The 17822-nt window shown below is 31.7% G+C and overlaps 3 protein-coding genes across 3 annotated transcripts; 1 reads left to right on the top strand and 2 right to left on the bottom strand.

The window, feature by feature from the left end:
* Positions 1–337: 337 nt before the first annotated feature.
* Positions 338–4249, bottom strand: LOC100794738 (transmembrane 9 superfamily member 2). The gene is made up of 7 exons (XM_003518317.5): positions 3806–4249; positions 2913–2953; positions 2233–2818; positions 1993–2130; positions 1738–1894; positions 947–1431; positions 338–856 (listed from the first exon to the last, which is right to left on the bottom strand). Exons 1-7 carry the CDS (start codon positions 3955–3957, stop codon positions 637–639), a joined length of 1779 nt encoding a protein of 592 aa, XP_003518365.2. The 5' UTR covers positions 3958–4249; the 3' UTR covers positions 338–636.
* Positions 4250–9038: 4789 nt separating this feature from the next.
* On the bottom strand, positions 9039–10565 carry LOC100794213 (uncharacterized). The gene is made up of 5 exons (XM_006576029.4): positions 10440–10565; positions 10176–10285; positions 10037–10085; positions 9678–9794; positions 9039–9473 (listed from the first exon to the last, which is right to left on the bottom strand). Exons 1-5 carry the CDS (start codon positions 10528–10530, stop codon positions 9208–9210), a joined length of 633 nt encoding a protein of 210 aa, XP_006576092.1. The 5' UTR covers positions 10531–10565; the 3' UTR covers positions 9039–9207.
* Positions 10566–13300: 2735 nt separating this feature from the next.
* Positions 13301–15523, top strand: LOC100793691 (universal stress protein A-like protein). Its single transcript, XM_014769514.3, has 4 exons — positions 13301–13562; positions 14215–14324; positions 14458–14576; positions 15180–15523. The coding sequence occupies exons 2-4, from the start codon at positions 14313–14315 to the stop codon at positions 15274–15276; spliced, it is 228 nt and encodes a 75-aa protein (XP_014625000.1). The 5' UTR covers positions 13301–13562; positions 14215–14312; the 3' UTR covers positions 15277–15523.
* Positions 15524–17822: the final 2299 nt, after the last annotated feature.

The raw sequence follows: 17822 nt of genomic DNA, 5'->3' as shown, positions 1-17822 counted from the left end.
GTGTGTCCTTTTATCTTGTTAGTTTGCAACATTTTGCCTATGATATTGACCATACCCTGAAGCAAAAGCCGCTCATAATGGTTAGATTTAGACAAATAAAAGGTCAATTGTAGAGGTAGAGAGGTATTATTCTGATATTGCATATTGGTATTAGAATTAGTAGCATCGGATCCAAAGAGAATCCTTTCAGGAATTAGGAACTTAGGATGCAAATAGTACGATGCTCTTAACATAAGCCTATCAGAAACTTAAAAGTAATGCAAAAAGCTTCTATAATTCCAAGAGAGAATTATGTGTTACACTACTGTCATACATGTTCTGTGAGAATATAAGAAGCTAAAGCAGAAATTTGTATCCATATCTATATATTTCTACATTTGAAAGTAATGCAAAAAGTTTCTATAGCTCAGAGAGAATTTTGTGAGTTACACTACTGTCATACATGTTCTGAGACTATATGAAGAATTGGTAGAAATCTAGGATTCGGCATTTGTATAAAGCACTTCAGGCTCTTAAAATATTCCCTCACTATATTTTGACAAATCATTTGCTACAAGAACAAGGACATTAGAGGAAAAGCTTCTGTATCGCTATATCAAAGGGATAAGAAAGCATCTGGTTGGTACCAGTAAGCTATTATTCACATTTGATAGAAAGATATATGTGACGGACAAAGATCAAAGCAGCACGGAAACCCACAGTTCCAAGCATGAGAAAGAAACCATAGCAAATGCAAGCCATGTAGCCAAAAAAGAAAGTGGTTTGCATGAAGCCAGACATATCTGATCTTGCATAATAGTAATACAAGCAGTAGCCATATATGAACAAGCCAGTTGATCCACCACAAAGGAAAGACCTAATCACGCCAAAATCAAAACCGTTAGCAGACGGAGGAATATGGATTAGGAAAACAGTGAGGGCACTCTCATGTAAAAAGTTTACATACCTCCACCACCATTCATGGTCCTCAGTAGCAAGCTGAAAGTATGTCAATGCCACAGTGACAAAAGCAGTGACAATCAACAGGATGATGAAAACAATAAACAAAATGCTGTATATGGTGTAAATTTGGTGACCCCAGACACTAGCAAAAATGTAGTAGAGTTCTATGTAAATGGCACTGAAGGGCAAGAAACCTGCCATAGCCATTTGAGCAAGAGTTGTACGGTACCAAGGTACTTGTGGGATCTCCCTAGGATACTTATTGGTGCGGCAAGGAGCTTGAAACCCTGATTGGCTATTCTTACCAGCAATCCCACCCAGCACTAGCAAAGGTGAGGTTACAAGAGTCCATATGAGGAAAATAACCACAATTGTTCCTAATGGAAGCGCTGCGGTGGCGTTATAGGCGAGCGCAACAGTATTAAGAAAGCAGAATGTGAAAAACAAAGGTCCAGAGAACAAACTTCCAGTCAACACCAAAATTTTAACCTGTCAAGCAACAAATCAAAACCTCTATTAGTGTACTTCATTTTGGTTGCAGTGTACTTTCACTTGTTTAAAGCAAAGGTCACAACAAGAAGAAACTATGACACAACAATTAAACATTGTTCTTTAATAATAATTCTTCTTAACAGGCAACATTTTTAATCCAAAACTGTTTGATCCTTATGGATTTTCAAAAGCTAGTAAACTACACAATATGCTGATATCCAACAGGAATTTCAGCAACAACTTCAATCAAATTCACTAGCTATTCAGACAGAGAAATTCCTATGAAGTAATAATGTAATGTACCCAATTTTTTCCTTCAATCATATAATAGAAGGAAGCTGCATAGTAGCCCGCGATGCCAGACGTTAGTGCATATATGATCACCAGTGCAGTAAACAAAGCTCCCCTATTGTATGGATAGAAAACACCAACTAGAGCGAGCATAAAGATGAAGATTGTACTGAAAGCAGGAGAAAATAATCATGGTCAAGAAAGAGCTGAACAACAAAAGGCAAAAACACCTTTAAAAGATAAGTACTTAAGCTGGTGGTAACTCACAGTGTAAATAGCTGGGTTCCTGTTCCAAGTGCTGCTGCAAACAAAGACTTGAATCTTGGGTACCTGAACACATCACCATGAATATACTTCCATCCACTTTCCTCCTGGTCATCAATTGCTTCCTCATCAGGAGTAAACCTGTCATGTTTGAAACGGTTGATACAACAAGTTCATCGAATTAAGAGGTTTAAAGCCTTGAAAGTACACACTGCTGAGACAGTAAATGAGAATGGTTCTTACTTAACAAAATCATTCTTGAGCACACGCATGAGTATTATGGCCAGGAATCCAGTCAAGAGGAGAACAGTTACACAAGAGTTGATGACAGAAAACCAATGGATTTCCAAGTTATGTGACAGTGAGGATGTCTGTGAGTATTTCTCCAGCCTCTTCTCAAATGGAGTATCTGTTTCAACCCATTTGGCAGAATATGTGAAGTCCACTTCTACTTCCTTATTTTCTGTCAGGTCCACAACTGCTTGTGGATCGTTTCGAATGAAAACATCAATGATGCGATCCTTATTGTACAGAATCTCAAAATGGACATGCTTGAAGAGGTGGACTATGGCCCCACTTTGATCATCCTTGTCTTCACTGTCAAATTTTCCAAGGAAACCCCAAATGGGCAAGTCATCATAGTACATTTGGTAGAAATAGTCCTTCAAGACAGCATGCCTGAATTGAGCAACCTCTTTTATTGTAAGCCTCTTTTTGCAGTAACTTTCAGGTTCTATGTCAATTTGGAAGTCCAATTTGTAAGGAGCAGCAACTAATCGATCCCCATTCAAAACTTCACCAAGATCTTCCCTCTTTTCTTCCACATTAGCTGCAGCTAACAAGTTTTGGAATTAAAGGGAATAGGAGAAACCAAAGAGATTAGTAGGAAATAGGAGAAAAAAGAATGGTACTTGCAAACTAACCTGGCGAGCAAAAGGGAAGATCGAAATATCGGTATGTCTCACTGTGGCAAGGAAGAAAAAGGGGAAAGCACAAAGAATTAATAAAGTCATTATTCTTTTGTGAGGATGGAATTTATGCATATGATACTACGCTTTAGTAATTAATGCATGCATTAGACTATCCGAATGTACATTCTTATATACAGGCATTAAGATTAATGGATTTAGTAGTCTTTCAGTAAAAAAATATTGCACTTTCTTTCTAGGCCATAGAATAATCAAACTTGAATAAAAGGAAATGGTATGGTAGAGGTAAAAATTCAGAAGGGATGCATTAGAACATTACTTGATTGAGAAGGTAAGTATTATATTAAAATAATTTAAAGGTCAACTCTGCCAGCCTGATCGTTTGGATTCATTCTTTATTTCCATTGAACACTGCCTACAATTTCTGTATTTCGACATTGAAACAAAGGAAACTAATATCTCTTGATTTTGAGTTTCCTACTGTGAAATAGAAAGTATTCATAACAAATATCACAGTTTCTAAGCCACATTCATTTCTTCCTCATCCACAGTGAAGAATTAATCCCTTTCATCACTCAAACAACTAGATTTCTCTGATCAAAAAAGTCTTGAACAGGTTCCAAAATCCAAATCCACGCCATAAGATGAAGAGGCCATTGACCCTTCATTACACATAATCAGAACAGCAGTAGGGAATGAAAGATGCAAGGCACCCAAATTCAAGAGGAAATCTCATCCTCAAAATGGTAACCCATCATAACACAAAAAAAATACATTTTTTTCTTTTTAAAATATCTTTTCAGGAACGTTGGGATTGAAATGTTCTGAAATCTGAAGCATAAACATGAATTGTTGAAAGTGAGAGTGACATAGATTTAAAATCTGACCTGGGATTGTGAAAGGGTCCCACCTTGTTGGCATAAAAGGGAACGGAATCTCCTTTCATGTAACGGTGATCCGATGCATCAGATGTGACATGGCTTATGCAGCACCACAGGATCACAATGGCACCAACCAAACATGCCATTGACTTTTCCATACAAACACAGATTGAAAGAAAGAGACAGAGAGAGAGAGAGAAACAAAGAGAGACTCTCCAATGCAATAGCTTCTTCTTGCACTTATAAGCCAAATAAGTGCATAAGAGTGAGAAAGAAGAAGAGGGAATATTCACCACGTTAATTACTTCCTTCAACCAAAAGAAAAGAGAGAAAATGAAGAACGAAATAATAATATTAATAATAAGAAGATTTGAATTTCCATTTCCACGCACTTGTTCTTGTTACATTGTAATGAATGATGGTCGTTTTCTAAGGAGTTGAAAAATGAATCATCTTCGTGAATGGAGAATAATGATGACAAATACATACATACGTGCCTAACACGAACAAATGACGCAGTGACATCGTGCCTAAACATTCTCTTCGCTTTCAACAACATATGTGCATCCGTCCACTTTTGTTATTATGTCATTTAAGATTTGAAAAATACTACTTGATCTCATTATAACTGTCGTTGTAGATTATATATATATATATAAAGAAAAATTAATAAATAAATAAATAAAATAATAATTTTATAAAATTAATTTTATTATTATTAATTTATTTTTTAATTTTACAACTCTTATTATTAATATTATAAGAGATACAAATGAAAAATATAAATAATATTACATTAAAAAATTAAAATAATAATTGTTTTAGGAAAAAAATTCAGAGAGAGAGTATCAAGGTTGTTCCTCCTTTGATTTATTTCACTAGACAACATCGTTTTTTGTGTGGTGATAATCACAATTCAACTCACCACTTGATCTTTACCTCGCATCATACAAATAGCTTGTTGCCACCTTTGGGAAGATGTTATTGCTAGTTTCTTAATTAAATTATTAAACGTTTATTAACTGCTATTTTCATGAGTACGCGTTTGGATATTGATCTCGTATAATTAATAACGGGCCAATATTTAACAACTTATATCCAAAGAAAATATGAGTGGTGACGTAGTGTAATAATTACCTTTTACACTAAAAAGCTTAATCGACTTTCTAAAAAAAAAAAAAGTTTGGCACTCTTGCTTTGTGAATGAGTGGAATTAGGTAACATTACATCAATGCTATAAATTTTGGATTAATGGAGAGTATATTTGACAATTCACACCATGTACACATATAATAAAAGGATTTAATTTGAGAACGGCGTTATTTAATGATGTACTGTATTAGATAAAACAAAATTTCCATGCATATTAATTTTTTTATTTAAATCATATCATTAACAATACATTTATAAAATTACAATGTGTTCTCTCACAATGTCAAAGCATGAAATTAATCTCATATTAACAGAAGAAAAAAATAATCCACAACTGAAAACAAATACTAAAACACCATTAATTAAAAAGCAGATATAAAACTATAAAAGTGTTAATACTTATCTATAGTTCTCATCCTAGAATACAATGAAGGGGAACGTATTTGACATTTTGAATTAGAGGATGTCCACTAAACTGCACGTTTGGTCACTTATTGCTTGAATCTTTTGTTGGACGTGGACCTGCTCTTTCGTATCTGTGTGGAAAATTGGAAATGGACCAACTTGGTTAATGGTTAGGCGAGGTGACTCGGATTCATAATCTAGGGTTATTGGTTAATAAATCAAAATGAAATTTTAAATAAACAGTTTTACGTTTTAATCTATTAACCAATAATGGGCAAGGTCACTTTCCTCTCTATGTACCCCTTCTTTCTTCTCTTCTCCAAATACCCCTCTAACAAAAATCACTAATATGACTAATGACTACAAAAAAGTGAAGAATCACTATTGACTAATTAACTTTTGTGCTATAATAATAAGATAGATAGTCGGGTCGAGTCACTTGAGTGTAAATAGGTTCAGTTCTAACTTTAATTCTATTGTTCTTTTACGGTTTTCATGCTTCTATATACAGTGATTATATGCCATTATTTTTTTTTTAACTTTTCTTTTCCGTATTTTGTTATATTGTTTAGAAGTTTCTGTTATTTGCTAACACATAGTGTGGCATGAAGGGTAAGCATGCATTTTACATGAATGTAGAGGTGAATACTACACAAGAATAAAAAAAATCACTACATTTAGAATATATTTAAAAGAATAAATTCATGTTTAATTTTATCATCAGAGTACACCAATCAGAAACTATATATATTTATACATAATTTTATTCAACTTACCCACCTTTAAGAAAGTCATTAACTGAGAATTCATCCTTTTGAAACATCAAGTAATTAAGTTCCCAAAATTACCATGGTCATATAGCTCAGAACTTTTCTTTAATTCATAACCCAAACCATGCAGTCTATTTCACGCTGTCCATTCATACATTTATCTATCATAATATATAAAACTTGAAGTCCTAAGTGAAAAATTGACCTATCAACATAGATAATAATTCACTAGTATCCGTGACATCGGAAGAATTTCATGAAAGATCACCACATCTAACAAAACTACAAGTTACATTATCATTGCTCTTGGGTTAATTTGGAACGTTATCTATTAATTTTTAGAAGATATGTAATTGTTTTTTGTTAACAAATATAGACAATTAATATTATGGCTAATTTTGCCGAGAGTAATGGAAACAATAATCAATGGTAGAGGGGGAGCGGGGATGCAAAAGCAACACGAGCAAACAATCATCTCATACACTTGCCAATCATTTAATTTATTTTTTTTTCTCAAATAGTCCTAGAGCCATTTAAAATATTGCTTGGACTTCTCTGATAAAGAATATTCACTAAACATCGTGACTTTTTTTCTTTTAAAGTTTTTTTTTTCAATTTTATTTCCAATCCCATCTTAACGTCTACAATCCATTGTCAAAGCCACACCGCTCAATGATTCAATTCATTTCTTGCATGCATTAGAAACCACCATTGCCATGTTCTCTGTTTGCCTCTAGCCCTCTACTTTCTGGCCTTGGATATAAGCAATAAAGTATCAACATTACACATTCACATTGCATCTTAAACTCATCATCATACTCCAAATAACACCCATTACAAGTTTACAACGACCTCGTAATTTTTTCTAGTCTTCACCTCTGTTATAGGTCATAGATTGGATTTAACTGATTTGAAATATCATTCAACTCGATGGAAATTGCTTCATGCACCTTTTTAACTTTTTGGAAAGCCTAATCTGAAATGTAATTTTATAATCCGGAATGGGGTGCAGGAAGCAATTGTCCAACGCTATTTATTTAGTGTTTCAAATTGAGTTTAAGGCCCAATCCGCTGATCAAAACAACTTGGCCCAAAGGAAAGTTTCAATCCAATTTATCAAGTATTAATTGAAGTTAACGCCAACATTCAAGTGCATGAACACTACAATACACGTATGAAAAAGGAAGAAAATCTTAGTTCAGAATAAAGTTATCTTGTTGTTACACTTTAGTTGTTTCTAATGTGATAAACATTTTAGCTCACAAGTTTATTAGCTTATTCAGTGATAGACCTATTAGCTTGTAAATTTATTGAATTTTTCAATGAGAGACCATTTTAGCCCGTTTATGTCACTAACGATGCCTTCCTCCGTTTTTTTTTTTGTGTGTGATATCCAATTTAATACATAAAAATAAGCAAAGATCAATATCTTGACGATAGTTTATTGATTAGTGATTGAAATATAAGCCATGACACACTCAAATTTTATAAGAGATTTGGCCAATTATCCTCTAAACATACGTCTCACTTGTAACCCAACTCAATTGCCGGCTGCTTATTCTACAATATTGCCTTCTCCATGATTAAATATCAATTTTACATCCGGAAGCATTAGTGATAGTGAAAGTTGTTTATTAAAAAAATATCTTTCTTTGATAATAAAAAAATCCGTTTATTGCATTGTATATGTTTCCGCATGATGAACATTTCGTGATATTTTAGCAACTGTCTCTCGTCGTAACCAATTATGATTTATGACATCAGACACTGTCGTTGATTGCTTCATGATAATGACTGGAGGGCTAAAAATAAGGTATAGATATTATTCCAATCAAACATAGAAGCGAATTTCGGGATCGTGTTTGCTCAATGCATGCACCAACGCTTGGCACGTACTAGGATAACACATATAACCCCTTCAAAGTTCAAAGATTCTCATAATGTTTTCGGTGAGAGAAGAGTTGGAAAAGACAAAAATGTCTCATAAGATTTATTTTTAGCACTAATCTCACTTTTGGTTTTTGTCAAGTTAAGAAATTTAATTATAAGTTATAATTTCTTATGCTGCTAAAGACTCCTCTCCGAACAAGTGAAGATATGAGATTGATTTAGTAATTAAAAAAAAAAAGTCACATGTTCATTCTTTCTTATGAATATCGTTTATTACATACATAACATCTTTTTAAATTTTACATTTCCTTTATGAATACATCGTCATTTCATTATTTTGATATTTATCCTCAACAACTTTTTTTTTTCAAACATGATAGAAAATATTTTTTCACATTAAAATGCACGTAAACTTTAAAAAAGTTGCCTATATTGTAGTGGGATTGCATTTTTAGTGGATACTTTCACTTACTATTGTTATTACTATTAAACCAGAAATTTAAGGAGTTAAAAATTTATCCATTTAGAAGACTCAGAAGGTTTAGGTTGCAATATTTATCAATCCTTTTTAGATCCCATTAGATGCGAGTTTCTTACACTGAATCGTCCTTTTTCTTAAAAAAAAAATGTTAACATTAGATTTTAGGACTGATTTTAAACATTTCAAAATGATAAGTTTTTATTTGCAAAGAAAGTAATTATTACATAGAAAATACAAAAAATATACTAAACAATTTCTTTCTCAATAAAAACTTGCCTTTTCAGATACGTAAAATTAGACCTTTGAACTAATGTTATACAATTATTTTTATTTTTATAATGATCCCATATGTATTGCAACACAGCATGACCTCTGATTGGAGTTTATGAAAGAGTAGCAACAGAAAACTCAATTTCATTTGCATGCCATGCATATAAATTTGGAAGATTTCCATGTTTGGCTGAAGACAAATTATGTGAAAATTGAAATGCTCTGTTCATTCCTGTTGAAACCCGTAAAACCTTCTAGTTCAATAGTGAATAGTCATAATAATGAGTGGAACTTTTTATACTGCAACAGGAAGTCCTTTTGTCATTACATTGTAATATTTGGTCATAAACCAAGAAAACAAACATCACTAGGAGTTATAGTTTATGCTAAAAAGCACTGACATTGACATATGTAACACATGAATGAGAGGGTACTTCTCTTTAATCCTTGGTCCTAATAATGGTAATGGAACCTCTACCCCGAGTGTGAATCCTAGTAAGGGATGCCACTTCTTTCCCAGACAAACCAATACTTTCTCGGACCAATTTGCATGGATTTGTCACAGAATCTTTCACAGGATGAGGAATTGGCTTTGATGCTGATGGGGTGGTGAGAATTTGGTTATTGATATCTTTGAGGGTTGTTTCCCCTTCAATTCCTCCAGACTTCACCAACTTAAAGGGGTAAGCAATTTTCTTCCTTTGACCTTGTTCGTTATACCATGAGAAAAGGAACAAAAAGGAACAAAAAGGACATGTAAGTGAACCATTATAACTTTTGAAAACAAATTAAGATGAATAAGGTGTGGAATCCAGAGAATAGGGTCATTCTAACTCAAAGACAGTTGATTTTTTGTTTCAACAAAAGCATGTGATGAATGAAACTAGAGCATCATTTTTGTCTGACTCACCATATGCATAGCTACTCCAAGCAGGATCATGTTTGATTGCAGCTTCATGTGTGTCACCTTGTGGTGATGATGATAGGTTTGAAGTGACGAACCTTTTTTGGTGTGTAAAGCCACAATCTACAAAGGTGGTGAGGAGATGCATCAGTTATATATTAACATAATGCTCTATGTTTTTTTTTTCAATTACTATGACTTGACAAAACTCCATACTCCATCACCAAACTTCATACACTTGGCCACAGAATTTGCATCAAACAGTTAAGAAAAATCAAAAAACAAAAGAACAAATTGATGATTGATGATCAATTGACAATGGAATTGCTGAACATAGATTGAAAAAGATACCAAAGCATACATACCATGGAAGGATTGGGCCGTTGTTGTGGAAAACATTGGAAATTCATCTACCTGATCATCCAAATAATGAATTTTGAGTCATAAGAATTTGACAATTACAGCTTTTGCTAAGAATAACACAATTAAGCAAATTAATATAACCTTTTGATCCTTAGAGCAGGATAGTAAATTTTGCTCCTTGCACCAAATGCCCCTGCCTGCAATGGCATCTTGAAGGTACCCAGTAGATGTATCAGACGGAAACCAAGGCTCTGGTGTAGGCATAAGCAAATAAAGATCACAATTCACAAACAAGTAGAACTAATGGTGCCAGTCATTAGCATTCTAAGAAACAACAAATGAAGCCTAAATGAGAATATAGTAATATACAAATGAAAGGTAAATATTATTATATAGCATATGTACCAAGTGTCTGATCTGTATGAGTAGCTCCAATCTCCAATTCCATGGAACTGGAGCAGTTAGAAGACAAGCTGTTGAGGTGTGAGTGTGACATAGCGGGAAAAGCCTTCTCTTCCTGCAAGACAATTGAATTTGGTTTTAAAATTCATATATGATATATATAGTATCTCTTTTTTTTAATAAAAAATAGAATTTAAAAGAGGATAAGATTAAAGTATGGTTGTTAAAAATTGAAAAGGATGATCTACATAATTAAATTTTAAAAATTGAGTTTTTTTTAAGGTCAGTTTAGTGAACACGATAATCCATTATTTTAAGAATATCTTATCACTTTCTCTTATTTTATAAACCAATTAACATTTTATCTTGTACTATCTTATTTACGGATTTGTCCTATTAATTTGTCCTATCTTATTCACCAATTAAGACCTGTATTAAAATCTAAAACAGTTATCATGTTATTAGTTTTCCGGTAGCAACTCCCACCATGCAAGTTATCATCCCGGTTCTCCAGCAACAATTGAACAATTTTAGTTTTTTTTTATCGATAAATAATTTTAGTTATCATTTCAATCTATTGTATTCTATATAATAAATTCCTCCTCCTTATTATAACTTTGGTTATAATTCTTTTTTGCAAATCTTAATCAATATTCTTAAGACATTGGTTTGAAGAACTAAAAAAATTATTAAAATAAAGAAAATTATATTATTTATGATATTTTTTACATTTTTCTATGATCTCCATTAGCAAGTTATTTTTTTACCTTTTTGATCTAATAAGTGGGTAAAGAAGAAGAAAAAAATACTGGTAATTTTTTAACAATTAGATGCGTCCCTTTTCATATTTGAATAATTAAATAAAAAAGAAGACAAACACAAACAATTTATAACATTTTTATACTTACAAGTGTTTTTATTACAATGTGCATATATTATTAACTAATGACAAATAAATCATTTTTCTCTCTAGATTTATTAGCATGGTATTGGTACACTTCGTGTTTGTAAGTATTTTTATTTATAAAAAAAAATGTGTCCAAAAAGGAAATAAAATTTCTACTCTTGTTGTGCTTTATGGTGATTCCAGACTCCATGACAAGCTCTACACAACTTTTACAGCCGCAGAATTTAAGCAAACAAGTAAAAAAATAAAGACAGAAGAACAAATTGATGACCATGAACATATTGACAACGGATTTGCTGGAGAGGTACTTCTTCTACCCAACAGAAATCATGAAAACTAAAAGCTAATTACGCAAGTTTATCAATATATTGCTAGCTGTTTTAACAAAAAATAGCTCAACATAATTTTTGGAGATTGCGCTCATCCGCTTCCTGCCTTCTGTGCATCATAAACCTTCGGTAGTTTCTATGGGGTGCTGAAATTGGTTAAAGGTTGAGTTTTGGGTTTTGATTTTCTGTTTTTTTTTTTTTCCTGTGTTTGAGTATTGCATGCTAGGATTTTGTTTTGTAATTTTTTTTCTTCGGTGAATAAATTCAATTCTATTGTTCGTCCTATGAATAACTCTGAAAGGTATATTGATTTTCTCCCATCTTAAACTGGTATAAATGCTTAATTAGTGGCCATTATGAAACTGACAAAATTTGTTGGTAAATAACTCTTCTGCCACAAACCCCTTCCTCTGCAAGACTGTAATCATATTTTAGAAGGGACCAAATTGCAATTTTCAATTAAGTTAGTGTAGATTTAACCAACTGGAATGAACGGTTACCTTTCCAATATCTCAACCGTTGAATAAAATAACAATATATCTAAAGGTGATAAATAATGTTTCACCGGTGGTGCACATTTTTACTACTTCACCATAGACACTACCTAAACCTTCTTAAAGTGCAATTGTAACACACACAAAATTTGCAACAATTACTTTATACTTGACAGCAAGAAACTAAATTTCATTGCTAATTCTCAAAATATTAAAAACAAGAGAATAAAATTATAATTTTTTTAGAGGAATAAAATTATAATTTAGAAATTATTATTTAGTTGAATTTGGTCGGATTAAGGTTTGAAATACATGAATCTGCTGTCTAATCCAATTATATTTGAAATACATAACTCAATGACCCAATTCAATCTACTGTATTTGAACAAAGTTAGAGGAGTTTGTGGGTTGATTCTGTCTGATCTACTTATACCCAACATATAATTTGTAAAATTTATTATTACAATAGGTTATTACCAAATAAACATTTATATATATAAAAAGATAATCAATCAGATAAATGATGCTATTAAGTTATTTAGATTGTTGCAATTAACTTCACACAAATAATTTCTAAATATATGAAATAATTTTTCAACTATTAAAAAATAAAAACAAAAAAACATTTGGATCATAGTGAGTTATCAAATCTGAAGAATTGGAAAAACTAAAAGTATAATAGACATGCAAGTTGTAAAGAGATTTTTCTAGCTTCTTTATTTCTAGTAACAAACACTTTTACAAAGTAGATTATTGAAGCATAAGGATGATCTCTCTCCCCTTTATTCGTTATGCCTGTTTCTTTCTTTATTTCTTAAACTAGAATTATGAAGAATAATCATTTTCAATCTAAAAAACACAATTATTTTCTTTGTTCTTTTCTAGTAATGTCTTTTTAATAAAGTAATTAACAATTGATTCTAGAAAGCAATTAGAAGCTAATTATAGGTCAATTGGCGGAATAAGACAGGACAAATGGCATTACAATGGCATAATCTTGTGTTTTCCTGTGGACTGCTGTGGGAAAACAATTAGAAGCTAATTTTGTGTATGTTACCTTTATACCATATTCTCCGCACCATCTTAATTTGTCACAATTTTTCCCTTCAACACATTCCATCTTATTCTAGCTGTTTCACGAACATCCTTCTCTTATGTAGTAGTACTTTTCAAAACCAGCGGCGCCTGAAATGAAATACCAAACAACACAAACACCAACCATAGAAACAGAACTCAACCTTTCAGTTTTTGGCATCATCATTCAGATATGGCAAAGGCACGAACTGTTGGGCCGTTGATAATCTCATCAACAAAGGTGATCAAATCATCTTGATCACCGTTCAGCCTCCCCAAGCTCATCACACCCGAAAGGAGCTTTTTGAGGACACTAGTTCACGTTAGTGCCCTTCTCTTTCCCTTTCTTATGCATACACTAATATATACTTAGTAATCAACAAAACTTAAATACAATTGCAGTGTTGTTTGTCTTATTTTCTAACCAAAATTCGAGTTTCACTTCGCTAATTTATATAATAAAGGTTTGCATTAAAAAGTTGTGCATATCATCGAAATAAAACTTCAATTTTGTACCTAAAGATCTATATATACATTTTGTACTATATGGTCAAATGGTGTATTGTTAGTAAGAAAATATCTATTTACTAAAAATATCCTTGAAAACCACCATTAAAACTAAAGAGAAAGTAAATTAAACATTCATATTTTTCATTGATAATTATTAAGAGCAACAGTATCTCATTTAAATATAACATAACTGGGTCATTTTAGACAAATAACAAATATCAGAAAATAAAAACAACTGAATCTGAGTTAAGATGAATGGGTTGGCCCTCTATCATGTATGTTATATAATATAATACTATCTCTATTCTTTTTTATAAGAAACAAGTTATAATGTATTTTACATTATAATTTGTTTCTTCTAAAATAGGAACGGAAATAGTAATATACAGGGTGTTTTGTATATAATAAGTTGTGCTTGTGTTTGTGCTTAACATTTTGTGTTGGGTTGGTTAATGGGTTTGCAGCTTTAGTGCCTCTGGAGGAATTGAGGGAGTTGAATTTTACTAAGCAATATGAGATTGCCGGGGATCCTGAGGTCAGAGATATCCTTGACACTGCCTCCATGACTAAAGGGGTATTTATGCTGTTTCTTAATTACTGTGTGGTATTTTCTTCTGCAGTTACTATGGGAAGAAAACCATGGTGTAAATGTAATTTAACATAAATATGGTAAACCTTTGTGTATTTCTGTTGATGTTATGAAACAGGCAAAGGCAGTTGCAAAGGTGTATTGGGGAGATCCAAGGGAGAAGTTGTGTAATGCTGTAGAAGATCTTCACCTGGACTTTTTGGTTGTTGGAAGCAGGGGTTTAGGTCCCATTAAAAGGTACCATTATTTACCATTTACCAAGCACCCTCTATTATACTCTTGCATCATATTATCCATATTTCATTTTCCTATTAAACTTTTAAACTACTTACTCTTTTAATTCTTTCTTAAAAGCTGCAGTACAAAAATTAAAATTATAATTGTTGGGAAATTTTAATTAAACCTTACCAAATGAGCAACAAGACACATTCCGTGATCAAGAGATTTGAAGGAATATCTAGATCCATAGAACTTCATCAACACGCAACGAAATCTTATAGTGATCACGAACAATTGGTTGGGAACCATGTCTCGAGTTTTAACCTATTAGGATTTTCATTATTCTCTAATGGTCCAAATTGATTTCCGCTCATTAAATCCATATCAAATTTTTTGTTAACAGTCTAATGGACTCATTGAATTAGATCAATATAAATAACTAATATAAATGTTATAATATAATATATAACTCATATTAATTAATTAAAATTCCTAACAACAATTACTAAGAACCTTTTTGTTAAAATTAATCTTTCACCAGATTAATATGTGGAATTATTTTAAATGCTTAATATGGTTAATGTGATTCTAAAAGAGAATTTAAACACTTGTTTCTTCTAGGGTGTTGTTGGGCAGCGTAAGCAATAATGTGATGACAAATGCTTCTTGCCCCGTCACAGTGGTTAAGGGAAAACAATCTTCCAATTCCCATCATTAAATCCGATTTGTGAATAATCCACCTATCTATATGAAGAAAATCCAGAAGTTTGTTTGAAGGCGCACGTGTGTGGGGAAATGAACATGGCTGTGAAGAAACCAAAACACTGTGGTACTATTCAATAATTGTGTTTTTGGTCATGTTGTATTTACGTAGTAGGATTGACAATTTTTATTATTTCTTTGTGTACATCTCTAATAATGACAGTTAGGTATATATCATATATCCATTAAATAAACTTTATTTAGAATTTTGGATTGATTTGATTACAATAGAATATCTTAGAATTCATCACGAGAATGTCACGTGGGTAAGATCGATTACCAATATTGTTAAAAACCTGAGCTGAGAAAAATGCAAAACACTAATAATAAGGATTGTTTTGCAATTTGCCGAGATTAATATGTTCTGAATACAAAACAATAACATGTATTAGGGAGGGCAAATCCACTAGAGGCTCGAATTTTTGGCGAAAGTCTTAATATTTTCTCATGTTTTTACGAGTTCAAACTTCAAAGTGAAATAGTAACTTGTACTCTTTAGGAGTTCTTTTTCTTTTCTTTTTTTAGTAAGGAAATTTAGGAGTTGTTTTTCTAAACCATTGAACTTTGAAATATTTAACTTTTAAAATACTTCCGACAAAAAAGATGACAGTCAACAGAAGTAAAGCCAAAGAAACAACTACAGAAAAATAAAGGATATACGCAGAAGTAAACTTGCATTCATCAAAGACTTTTGGGCAAAAACCGTTATTTTTTTTACTATCGGGTCACATGACTTTTGGAAAACTAGTTTAGGTGGGCAGTTTCTTTCTGCACCTCATTAGTTTTCACTTGCACCCCATGTAAATTTTAAAGCAAATCAAATGGGCAAAAATGCCCTTAGCTGTCTCAAATTGAATTTGGCAGTGGTGCTTGAGAAGAATCACAACATGTGCTTTGAAATTTCTTGCTGCCCTAACATTGTCCTCTCTTGGAATTTCAGTGCGTAATGAGATATTAGAAATTATGGAGGTGCAGGTGAAACTTTTTTGAGATACATATAGTAGCAGCCCATAAGTGTTTGGGGTTTGGCCCATGTAGGATGGGCTTAATTTGTTGTAGGCTAGATATGCTAATTGCTAAATATGAGTTCTAGCTAAGATTTTTTATTCCATACACGCATATACATTTCGGCCCGCAATAACAATGATGGAAATAAAACTAAGTGTAAATACAAACTAGGACAACTTAGTGCATGATTATTGATTAGATTAAATTTTCCAAACTCATGTTTTGATTAATTTTATTTAGTAGCTGAGTTTGTAAAAACAAGTTCACCTTTATTTATATTTTGAACTGAATTTAAAGACAAAATTATGTTTATATTTTGAACTTAAAAATAGCTTTTAAGCTATAAAAAAATAACAAATAATTTTTAATTTATTTTTAAAAAATAACTTTAAATTTAAAAGTAACTTTGAAGTAAAAAAAAAAAAGTTGGCCAAACAAATTACAAAATAAGTATTTTTCATGAAAGTAATTTTATTCCATCTGGATACAATTATTTTATAACATAATGGAATTATTTTTTCCAACAATCTTTTTTTATACAGAAGATTCAAATATAAAATTTTTCTTTTAAAAAATTAAACATATTCCACTTAAATTAATCACTTATTGATTTATTTATTATAAATCTATTATATTTGAATTCAATTCTTATTTATTAAAAAAACGATATCATGGCAAAAAAAGGTTATCATTTATAAATATTTTGTTGAAAAATGGCTCATCAATTTACTCAGCTGACAGAGCCATAGCGATCCACCTCGATCCTATATTATTGAAGAAACTTCCTTATTTGACCGAAATTAGCAAGAACGTGCTTAAAGTTAATCTTTTAAAGCCTATTATTGTTGTGTCTTTTAAAAGTAACTTCACATCAAGCATGGTATCAGAAGTGAACTTGGGAAGCAAAAGTGAAAGCATTGATAATTTGGCAGCATTACATGAATTAATCATCTCAACAACACAATATTTTCGATGAATCAAAATGGTCCAAGCCCATTATTAATGTATATGTTAATGTTAGTAGCTGAGTGTGACTGTGGCACGAGGCTTCAATACCTGGCGTTTTCGTATTTGTCACTTGTCAAGACTTAGAACTAAGTTTAGTAGTATATAATGTCAGACTCTGCCTACGAGCTGACAGAAGTAATTGTCCTTTCTTATATCCTTATCATATATATATATATAGTAACGGTCCTTACCAACTACCAAAGTAAAAAATATATTTTTCATTTCTCATGAATATGAAAATTTACTTTTTAATACATTCTTTTTAAAAATACATTTTTTAAATATTATTATTTTTAATTGATTAAAATTTATTAAAAATTACAAAATGCTAAGAAAATAAAAGATATTAAGTATGGTGTGGTCTCACCAATTTTTTTTTATCTTTTTAATAAATTTTAGTTAATTAAAGAGAGTGTATTCCTAGCATTTCTTTATTCGAATTTTATTCTTATAAAATTTTAGTTGAATCAATATCATTTGTCTTAA

This window comes from Glycine max, chromosome 2, assembly GCF_000004515.6.
Source record: "Glycine max cultivar Williams 82 chromosome 2, Glycine_max_v4.0, whole genome shotgun sequence".
NCBI lineage: Eukaryota > Viridiplantae > Streptophyta > Magnoliopsida > Fabales > Fabaceae > Glycine > Glycine max.
The sequence above is the reverse complement of the archived record's forward strand: the minus strand, read 5'-3'. Positions and strand labels throughout refer to the sequence as shown.